This window comes from Mytilus trossulus, chromosome 4 (assembly GCF_036588685.1).
Source record: "Mytilus trossulus isolate FHL-02 chromosome 4, PNRI_Mtr1.1.1.hap1, whole genome shotgun sequence".
NCBI lineage: Eukaryota > Metazoa > Mollusca > Bivalvia > Mytilida > Mytilidae > Mytilus > Mytilus trossulus.
This window is the reverse complement of record NC_086376.1, coordinates 40232041-40244202: the sequence shown is the minus strand read 5'-3', so window position 1 is coordinate 40244202 and position 12162 is coordinate 40232041. Positions and strand designations below refer to the sequence as shown.

The following is a 12162-nucleotide window of genomic DNA, read 5'->3' as shown; positions in this document are numbered from 1 at the left end:
ATGAACGAATAAAGAAAAAATATTTTTCTACTTGAGAAGTTTTAAAAAATTGACAGCAAATTTAAGGTCTTCTTGGAATGGAATCGAAAAATTACAAATAGATATTCTTTATCAAGTGTGAAAAACGTTAACCAAATTTAATCATAATCTGGGACTTCCTTATTAAAATAGTCTTCATCTCACAACGTATAATACTTAATAACTATTTGACCAAAGATGTTTAAAAACAAAAGACAACGAATTTAATGTCATCTTTCCCTATTTTTGAATGTAATTATAAGTCTGTTCAACTGGCAAGAATACCCCTAAAGCGGACAAATATCTGACAAGCAGTTTATTCTTTAAATTTGCTGTCATTGAATATCGAGAAAGAAAATAAATCCAGGAAATGATTTGAAACTTTAATACTCAATAGCTTTCCTAGAAAATATTCACATCCCTCGGGGATTATTAGTGTACGTCCAGTTGCATATGTCGGAACAATTGTGGTGATGACGAATTTCTTTCTTTATTCGAGAACAATCTAATTGATATATAAATCTGTGATTTTACTATGTTCATAACTTCGATGAACCAAAGCAAGTTATAGATCGACCTGCATTTAAATCAAATTGGTCCTCTTCTTCTTCTTCTTTTGGTATACAATAGTCTATCGAATTGTATGATTACATACTGTTGGTATACGTGGACTAGTCTATTTACAAAACTTTTACCCCAATTTACACAAAATGTATGTTTCTTTCTTATGTTCAATGTATACATGTATATATTTTAAATTGCGCTGTAGTTCCGTAACTTTCTATCCGGGCGTATAAACGAATCGTCGACAAATGCGCACATTTTTTTTATCAACATTTCTAGAAACAACTATGTCCTTTACTATTGACAACGAGTAAATATTACATTTTCCCAGAGACATATAATACAATTATATGTCTCTGATTTTCCCAAATTAACCCTTGGAAAAAATACGTATATTTGTATATCTTCAATTTTTTTAATTTTTTTTGTATCATTTTTTTTTTTATAAATAATATTCTTTACACTCGAAATTTTATTTAGAAACAAGCGTATGAGTTAAGTAATGACTAGTATATTATATCACTTTCGGACAGGCAAGACAGAGATGTATATTATACATGCACCTGATAGTTCAAAATGGAAAGTTATAAGTTATCGGCCGTGTACACTGATCAATACCTACAGAAGTGAAACGATGCATGAACTTGCAAGCCCGACAGGAAATCGCTTGAATACCTGGACGTGTCACCTTACACCCCTCACAATACCTTTGCGAGTAATACCTTAAGCCATGCGGGTGATCAGTGGAGTGAAGATCCTAATTTATTTGAATAAAGTATATTACTTGAAAAATTATGAACGAATTAGATTTTCGAAAACAATTTTCACGGAACAATTATTTATGATTTGAACTTTGACTTTTTAACTAATTCCAATATTAACAGTTTAAAAATAACAGACTATATGGTTATTAAAAAAATAGGAACATTTTCCGTATCAAGTTAGTTAGTCAGATAAAACAACCGTACGATTGACAAGATATCGACACGTAATTAAGACTACATCGGTTACTGTAGTTTTGTTTCTTTGTGGTTTATAGACATATCGTGATTTTTATTTGGACAAGATAACAAAATGGCGGAAGGCAGAGAACTGATACTCAAAATTTAAAATCGATGTTGATCTCTTATCTAGCGGAATAAAACTTTAATATTTATAAATTTGAGCATTTTTATACAGAATGGACATAATATCAATTTTTGATTTTTTTGCGAAGTTTCCCTTTAAGAAGGAATATAATTAAGATACTGTTGTCAAGTCATTAAAGATTGCATATTTTGGTGTTAGTATTGAGTCACTGATAAGGTCTTTGCGTCGGAACTAAACACATTTATTCTAAAAACAGTTGTTGGCTGAAGGACGCCTCCGGGTGCGGGAATTTCTCGCTACATTGAAGACCTGTTGGTGACCTTCTGCTGTTGTTTTTTTATTTGGTCGGGTTGTTGTCTCTTTGACACATTCCCTATTTCCATTCTCAATTTTATGTATCTTCTCTTTGTATATTGGACGTGCATACATAATTGTAGAATAGTTTTAATCTCTCATCACTCCTTCTCTAGGCTATGATTCCAGTACCTTAGTCACTACATTATTTTTTATGACCATTTTATATGAGAAGATTCAAGGGTCATTTTATTCTTTATATTGAAATTGCATACATTATTACTTAATTAACTTCCTGAAAATTTAAACCCTAGATTTCTCTATATTTTTCTATAAATGAACTTTATCGTATACTTAATAGCAAAATGAAATTAAAAAAAATGGCATATGGGGCCACCATTCATTTTCACTCACAATTTGCCTTCAAAAGAAGCATGCATTTTTTGTTAAGGTCCTTTTTTCTGTTGAACTAATAGCAGAAATAGCAAAATAAAAAAAGAACTAAATTACAGAAATCGCTTTGATTTTACAATTATTTACTTTATGTACAGCTAATTTGAAAACAACAATAAAAAATATAGGTCACTGATGAGTTAAAAAAGATATTTCAATTTTAATGCAAAAAATGGCAATTTTGCACCAAAGGGAGATAATTTGGGGCTTTTTCAATGATATCTACATTTTAAAAGTCACCTGGGGCCAACATGAATTGATGCATACCTGTCAACCTGTGATGATGAAAATGCAGGTCATGACCTGCATTGAAGAATCAAATCTGAGGTCATAACACGTACGAACTTTTTCGAGCTAAATTTCAGTATTTATGGTACATTTTCTTATAATGTATATCAAAGATACCAAAACATCAATGCATGTTCACTTGGTTAATTCATTTCAAATCCTATTACATTGTAATTATTATTTCATTGCACTTTTAAATTATTTTTTTTTAAATTTGTGTAACACAGTCTTACATTCTTTACTTTTTGTTATAATTAACAAGGATTTGTATACATAGAATTTACTTTTAAGATGTGATATTTAAATGTTTGAGACACTGACTATGCAGCCTTCTAAATTATATATATGGAAGTGTTTAACGACCTTGACTGGCCTTTCAGCCCTCGCACGGTCGGCAATTACATGATAAGAAAGCTATGATAAAATACAGTTAAAGGAAGTATAAATGTCAAATATAATTTACAATTTTTTTTTCAAAATTGTATAAAGGTCTAAAAATAATGAAAAGTTATTTTTCAATATGTATTTAAATTTTATATTTTTATGATTTAATCTTTTTCACCCATAAAACGTAAATAAAAGGAATAATTTTGAATGGTGACAAATAAGGGGAAGTAACTGTCTAGTTGAAATCTGTTTGTTTACACACCAATAATGCAATTTATTTACAACCTTAACCCTTACCATGCGGTACCCGTCTTTTGACGGGCGGACCCTAATAACCGTTATTTGGCTCCAATGGCGTTCCATACTTTTAGAAGTCCACTTTATGATGCTTATTTTAAAAGTTATGCATGTTCCGTCAACCTGAGGCTATCCATATTCACGTTTTTCATGTATAAGTAGCATTTTGAGCACAAATACGGACTTGGAAAATTGAAATTGGCTAAAACTCGGTTTTCTGGAGGGGTAGGCTTCACATCTGTATCTTACACAAGAAGTTCAGAGGCATAAAACTGGCAAAGATAGTGCAAACCCACAGCCATATAACTACTGATCATTATTATTATTGAAAAACGCATAGGAAACAACTACTTCCGGTTTTGGGTCCATTCAAAGTCAAAAATCGGCAAAAAACTTGAAATTCGGTATTTTGGATCCAAATGAACTTCTGTAGACTGATGAATCAAGATCAGATTCACTCCGACCTAACAACTGTTGGGGTCAATTTGTTCACTAGGGTCCACTCTACACGCAGGCTACAGCTGGATACCTTAACCAGCAACCCTGGCTCTTCTGGGTCAAGAGAAGGGGTGAAAAATCGGCAAAATTGACGCTTTTTGCACCTGTTGACCCACTTTGGGGCAAATTCTCGCCAAAAAAAATTTCGCCTCCTCACCCCTACCACCCCACCCCCGTGATCACCTATATTAGATTTAAAGAAATCAATATGCTACAGCAACAGGGCTGAGCTCATTTGCATATAATTTGCATATTTTTGCAAATAAACGAAAATTAGACATTGTCTAAAAACAATTCCGCATGGTAAGGGTTAAGGACCTTGGTAAAAGAAACCATTTTTTTTTAGTTTTAGCTCAAATTTGGATGTTTTTTCTTCTTATTATGGGTCAGAACGGGTCAGTAAGGCCTCCAGATACAAGGATTAGTTCAAAAACGCTTAAAAAAATATTTTATTTTTTTAAAGTTTGTTAACCCTTACCATGCGGTACCCGTCTTTTGACGGGCGGACCCTAATAACCGTTATTTGGCTCCAATGGGGTTCCATACTTTTAGAAGTCCACTTTATGATGCTTATTTTAAAAGTTATGCATGTTCCGTCAACCTGAGGCTATCCATATTCACGTTTTTCATGTATAAGTAGCATTTTGAGCACAAATATGGACTTGGAAAATTGAAATTGGCTAAAACTCGGTTTTCTGGAGGGGTAGGCTTCACATCTGTATCTTACACAAGAAGTTCAGAGGCATAAAACTGGCAAAGATAGTGCAAACCCACAGCCATATAACTACTGATCATTATTATTATTGAAAAACGCATAGGAAACAACTACTTCCGGTTTTGGGTCCATTCAAAGTCAAAAATCGGCAAAAAACTTGAAATTCGGTATTTTGGATCCAAATGAACTTCTGTAGACTGATGAATCAAGATCAGATTCACTCCGACCTAACAACTGTTGGGGTCAATTTGTTCACTAGGGTCCACTCTACACGCAGGCTACAGCTGGATACCTTAACCAGCAACCCTGGCTCTTCTGGGTCAAGAGAAGGGGTGATAAATCGGCAAAATTGACGCTTTTTGCACCTGTTGACCCACTTTGGGGCAAATTCTCGCCAAAAAAAATTCCGCCTCCTCACCCCTACCACCCCACCCCCGTGATCACCTATATTAGATTTAAAGAAATCAATATGCTACAGCAACAGGGCTGAGCTCATTTGCATATAATTTGCATATTTTTGCAAATAAACGAAAATTAGACATTTTCTAAAAACAATTCCGCATGGTAAGGGTTAAGGACCTTGGTAAAAGAAACCATTTTTTTTTTAGTTTTAGCTCAAATTTGGATGTTTTTTCTTCTTATTATGGGTCAGAACGGGTCAGTAAGGCCTCCAGATACAAGGATTAGTTCAAAAACGCTTAAAAAAATATTTTATTTTTTTAAAGTTTGTTAACCCTTACCATGCGGTACCCGTCTTTTGACGGGCGGACCCTAATAACCGTTATTTGGCTCCAATGGCGTTCCATACTTTTAGAAGTCCACTTTATGATGCTTATTTTAAAAGTTATGCATGTTCCGTCAACCTGAGGCTATCCATATTCACGTTTTTCATGTATAAGTAGCATTTTGAGCACAAATACGGACTTGGAAAATTGAAATTGGCTAAAACTCGGTTTTCTGGAGGGGTAGGCTTCACATCTGTATCTTACACAAGAAGTTCAGAGGCATAAAACTGGCAAAGATAGTGCAAACCCACAGCCATATAACTACTGATCATTATTATTATTGAAAAACGCATAGGAAACAACTACTTCCGGTTTTGGGTCCATTCAAAGTCAAAAATCGGCAAAAAACTTGAAATTCGGTATTTTGGATCCAAATGAACTTCTGTAGACTGATGAATCAAGATCAGATTCACTCCAACCTAACAACTGTTGGGGTCAATTTGTTCACTAGGGTCCACTCTACACGCAGGCTACAGCTGGATACCTTAACCAGCAACCCTGGCTCTTCTGGGTCAAGAGAAGGGGTGAAAAATCGGCAAAATTGACGCTTTTTGCACCTGTTGACCCACTTTGGGGCAAATTCTCGCCAAAAAAAATTCCGCCTCCTCACCTCTACCGCCCCACCCCGTGATCACCTATATTAGATTTAAAGAAATCAATATGCTACAGCATGTAGGTTGGTTCAATTCCAATGGGAGACAACTCTTGTACTATTTTACTTATTAACATTTTCCTCTATCTTATTTAATCCTATGGTGATGGAAATATGACTTTTAACTAACCACTAACAGGTACAAAAAAAGTCTTCATCTGCAGGAGAATACATGTATTGTAGGTTGGTTCAATTCCAATGGGAGACAACTCTTGTATTATTTTACTTATTAACATTTTCCTTTATTTTATTTAATCCTTTGGTGATGGAAATATGACTTTTAACTAACCACTAACAGGTACAAAAAAAGTCTTCATCTGAAGGAGAATACATTTATTGTAAGTTGGTTCAATTCCAATGGGAGACAACTCTTGTACTATTTCACTTGTTAATATTTATGGCATTTCTTTTATCTTTATTTATTAGAGTTTAAATGGTTCTTGTAGAAGGTTGATTCCTAGGCTTTCATTAGAAGACAAGTATTTCTCCATATTAACAGTGCTTTAGACTTTTCTTTATTTTGTCTACATTTTACACGAAATGATTATCTGTCAGATTGATAAACAACTTGTTTATTTATATTCTACAGCTGATGGCTCAAGTACCCGTTCCAAAATCCTAGACAATTACCAGGCATTGGAAGAGGATAATAAAGGGTACTTAATATGCATCTTTTTATTTATTGAATCTTTATTAGGCTGTGAAGTACTTACTTCAAATAAAATAAAAACAACCATCCTGTCAGTTGAAATCAATCAATCAATCATATTTAAAAGACTATGAATGGCTCCTGTGGTAAATTTATTGCATCTTTTAGGAAGGTAAATATATATATAAATGCCCATCTGATGCCAGGAGTCTGGAATTAATTTAGTGATTGCCAGTTTTACTGTTTAATATATTTTTTCCTTATTTTTAGATGACTCTTTTTAAATGCCTAACTAAGGTCATTTGTTTTATTGATTTATTTCGGGTCTGTTATAGCGGACTTCAATTTTTGCATAGTAGAATACTTCATTTAATATGATTCAATCGAGAATGCAAATTTAAAACTGTAACACTCATTTTCTATATATTTCAGATGCTTACCAAGAATGGAATCAGATTCAGTGTAAGAATTCAAAAAATAAAGTTATGATGTGTACCATGTATACCACAAAAAATCCATTGGTGTATAAATATAATACCTGCATTTTATAATATATCAATAGTTTAATTGCTATTAAATGTATTTTCCATCACCTATTAATGAGCAGGTTGTCTGCATATTGCTATTGTAAAATATCAGCTGACAGTCACAATATGAAGCTTTTTTGTTGAGTGATCTTAGTGAAAAAGATCAGAAAGCCTTCATTTTGTGACTAGAAACTGATATTTTACAACCTCAATCTGTCTCAATATACAGATAACCGGATAATTGATTGTTTTTAAGTGCTTTTTTTCTTTTTTTCTTTTTTTCTTTTTGTTGACTTGATAAGTTAGGGTCAAACTAATAAACGTCAGTTCAAAAATTGTAACGTGGTTGTTATGCCATAATAAAAGTAATTAAGGCTGGGTGTTCGTCACAAAGCTGTGATATGCAATTTCATTATAATCTGAGCTAAAAGTGAGTACAAATGTATAAGATATTGTAATATTACCTCATTCTCAAATGAAAGAAATTTTCAATCTTGTGCATATAAAAGTCATAAACACTTAAACCATACAGTTATTATAACAACAATGTCATTTTTATATTTTATTGGAACAGAATTTTTTGGCAATATGGACATGAAATCTGGCAGGGTGACTTAAACAGACTGTCAAAAGGTCATTGGTTGGATGACAGCCTTGTTTATGTTGCAATAAGGTGATTACTGTACACAACTTGTACTGCTTATACGCAGCATTCAGCATTAGGAAAGGATTTTGTTATCAGCATTATTCAATAGTATATGTAACTGGAATAAATAGCAATAAATTGTGTTAAAAAAATTTGGACAAGGAAGATTACTTTACACTTAAAGTTGGTTTTGATAATTAAATATTATATACGCTTGTAAAAATTAAAATACAGTCGTTTTTCAAAATATACAATTGATATGCTTTAACACATATTTATTGATAATGTATTCTAAAGACATCATCAAGAGACGTATGCAACAGAAGAGATTTACACATTTGATCCAGTCTTCAGCAGGAAGCTGTTAGCCAAAGAAAATTGTCCTGATGATGGGTAATACTTAAATTTATCACAAGCAATGCATTTAAAAATATATGGAAACAAATTATCAAACTTCACATTAAAATGCCATATCTTGATTAGCTAATAACAGAGTAATCATTTACTCTATCATATGGCTGAAAGGGTGACAATCTTTTTTAATGTAAACTTCTTGTCCAGATCAACCAAACTGAATCAACAATTCAATGTCTATGAATTGAATACTAAAGTAATTGAAGACAATTCTTAAGTTCTACATTGATGCTCAAATTTTATCATTTGATTGTCAAAATAAATTAATAAGACATTTTGCTTCACTTAGAACTCTTGATTTTTGCTAATGTTACCTTGTCTTCAAACCATTATAAAAATCAGGAGATTGCCTCTCAAAGTATACTGTTTCACTGAAACTAAACGTGATCTTACTGCATGGCGCTATGTAATTTTTAATAAAAAAATATTTTGTTTAATTTTCTTAGAAGTAAAATCTTTCCCATGTAAATAGAAAATTTCTGAATTTGAGATAATTACAAGCTAGGGCATCATGGACACATTCTTCTTTTATTTTTAAATAATGTCATGTGGATAATTTAATAAATATGTTTCAGTTCTAGGCTGATCCTACATTCCTGCAATATAGACCTTGTGAATGCATATAGCAGAAGAATAGCTTTTGAAGAGAAGAGGTTAATACTGATCCCAATATGTGACAAGTTAGTTTAGTGATGTATCATCTTGATATCATAACTCAATATTTAAAAGTATTATCTTATTTAATTTATTATTCATTGAAACTTTTGAATGGATATTGTAAAAGTAAATATCACTAAATAGATCAGGTTTATCATTTGAATGACAAGTGCACATTTCTTAATAACAAGACTCTTCAATTGATGCTTAAATTAAAATAGTTAAAAAGGTCAAAAATTTTAGAATTTGATTAATTCAAATTTTGGCAGACAGATAATTTTAAAGTATTCATCTAGTTAAGTTATATATACCAAAAGTTTATCTTATATGATTGATTTTTCAGTACACACTGGATTCTGGATTCCTTTTGCCCAAAGACTTTCACTGTAACCATTATGTGTTCAATGGGAGGTTGCTGTAAAAAACAGCACAATCACTTGGAAGGTAAAAATAAATAACAAAATTTCATTAAGGAAAAAGTTTTATACCAATTTGAATCTCATAAATCAATTTGAATAGAAACAAATCAGGCAATCTTCTTATGAATTTGAAACATGGAGAGATAGAATAAACATCTTGTCATAAATGTACCTACCGCTATGCATAAACAACACAATCCTAACTATTACACATTTGATAATTTTACGTATCAATCTAAAATATTTATTTACAAATGCAACGAAAAAAGCATTTTGAATATCAATTATTATTTGGTTTGCCTATGATTAGATAATAGAATGATAATCGGGCAAGATTAAATCCTTTCACAAAAATTCACATCTTGAAAACAGATGAATTTTCATATAATAATTTTTTACTTAAATGAAAAATTACGGAGAAGAGTTATGATTTGTACCAGTCTGTGATTCTATTCAAATTCGTTATAAACACTAAATCAACTATTAACAATATCCAAATCTATGTTAATCAAGATCAATTTTTATTATACTGTTCTGTTTTGCAGATACTTTGCTGCTGCAATGTATGCCAAATCTTTTGAGGATGTTAAAATAAGTCATGCAAAGGTAAAGTGTTTTGTTTGGTCTATTTTATATGTATTTCCTGCAATTAGATAATTAGTAGTATATATAAAGCAAAATTCTTTTGACAAATTATACCCACAATAAAACATCACAGAGTAAGAAATAAAAAGTTACATATACGCTTATTGGCTAACTTGTTATAAAGGGTAATAGCAAATTTGTTGTCCTGAGTTATCCACTTTTTATTGAAGCAAAACATGAGAGCAGTAGTAGGTATTGTAAATGTACTTATGTGATTTTGGTTCCTTTTCAAGATATTTGAGATTTAAAATATGACAGGAAAAGGCTGACTCAGACTTTTACCTTATATTTCCATTCTTATGATTTGGGTCTCAAAACAAAACAAAGAAAATCAAGAATCTTCTAAATTATTGGTATATGACCTTCTTTGAGTTATAAAGTCTTATATGAAAAAAATAAATGGGTGTTATGGGGAAAAATATATAACATTTTATTGTATGGAAAAACATCAAGGAGTCTGAACATTGGTCACCAATTCCAAAACCTCACCTAAGTACATCCTAAAGGGACAACAGACTTGCTATTACCTTAATGATTAGTCATTTACACTTTTGCAAACAATATAAAAATAAAGAGTTGTGGAATGCGTGCCAATAAGACAACTATCTACCAAAAATCAAAGAAAGTGGATGTAAGTGCTTTTCCAAGATACACAACTATAAAATCTGTAAACCATAAAAATTCTGTACAATTCTACAGCTATATCATTGTATTACAAAAAAAAACTGAAAAGTTGAAAGAAAGTGTTGCACTAAGCAAAATATCGATTCTGGTTATAAATTTCTGTCTAAATATTCTGAACCAATTTGAATGTCATTTTTTTTTAGATTTTGTTACACTAACATGTTGGCAAAATGGCCATTTATGTTCATAATTCTTTACATAATAGAGGTTTGTTTTTATAGGTTCAAAAGCAGCAAAATGGGAATGATTGTGGCGTGTTTGTAGTTGGATATGCCGAATGTTTACTCAAGGTACTGTTTTTAATATATATATATCCATACTGCTTACATACCGAAGTGCATCATGAACGTACTAGTTATAATTACTACAATTTCAACTTTTCAACAAAATAAAAATACAAGTAGCATATGGCCATTAATTTACACCAAGACGTCAATAAATTTAATTGAATATCCTGCATTTATCATGCAAACACATGCAATATAAATGAAATGAAAGGAAATAATACTACTTATGCTCACACCGACAACTTCATAGGATCACTTTACAAAGTAAAAAGGTCAAATGAAATAAATACTCAATAAGTAAAAAAGTAGAAAATAGATGTCTTTCAGGAAAAGATAGACACAAAAATAATATGTTTCTTAATTTCTATTTGATAGCATATATTATTTTTCAGAATGGGAATCTTGCAGATTGGAAAGTTAAAGGCAGATCACAACTTCTCAAAATAATTAAAAAAGTAAACTTTTGTGAACTATCAATGTAAAGATAAAAGTTGATGTCGTGATGTGTTCATAAATGAACAACAAAAATAAAACATGCATGCCAATTCTTTGAAACTGTAGTAAAAAAAGAATTCAGAAATAAACTTTTTAGAACTAACTCTGTGGTAAACTTTCATTGGGTTCACAATAAAACTTGGAATTCTAGGATATTGTGAGCTTACTTAAAATATGTACAAAAACTTTGTCCCAAATATGTACAGTGTATTATATGTTATTCAGGTCTCAGACAGGGTATATACTGTGACATTCCTGGCTTTAGAGTTTATATCCCCTGAGCCGAATATAAAAATATTTCATTTGTGTAGTTTTTCAATAGATTTTGGCAATATACTTAACACTTTTGTCATGTATTATGCTTATTCAAATTGCCTTCCTGTTTGCTTTAAAATTCAATTCACTTGGTTTCAGTTAGCTTACGTGTTAAAAAACCAAACTGATATTATTTTCATTGAAGTCTTTAAACAAGCTAATTCAGTTAACTGATGAAACAAAAGTACATATATATATTACTAGGCTACTCTTTATTCTTATCAGAATTTTATTATATCTAAAAAATACATCAACTAAGATACATAATTATTCTTTTCCTCAAAGAATTTTTTTTCTTAATATATAATATTGGTACATTGTACTTATATATGTGCAATACAATTGTATGAGTGATCAATGTTGTCAACTATCTAATTAGGTTAC

At 31.3% G+C, this 12162-nt stretch overlaps 1 protein-coding gene and 1 long non-coding RNA gene across 2 annotated transcripts; both read left to right on the top strand.

Annotated features, from left to right (window-relative positions):
* The first annotated feature begins 7120 nt into the window (after positions 1-7120).
* Positions 7121-12075, top strand: LOC134713926 (uncharacterized). Its single transcript, XR_010106428.1, has 3 exons — positions 7121-7151; positions 10903-10971; positions 11361-12075. It is a non-coding gene; the product is annotated as an uncharacterized LOC134713926 (long non-coding RNA).
* On the top strand, positions 7178-9391 carry LOC134714333 (uncharacterized). The gene is made up of 5 exons (XM_063575571.1): positions 7178-7188; positions 7791-7889; positions 8160-8255; positions 8852-8956; positions 9277-9391. Exons 1-5 carry the CDS (start codon positions 7178-7180, stop codon positions 9389-9391), a joined length of 426 nt encoding a protein of 141 aa, XP_063431641.1.
* Positions 12076-12162: the final 87 nt, after the last annotated feature.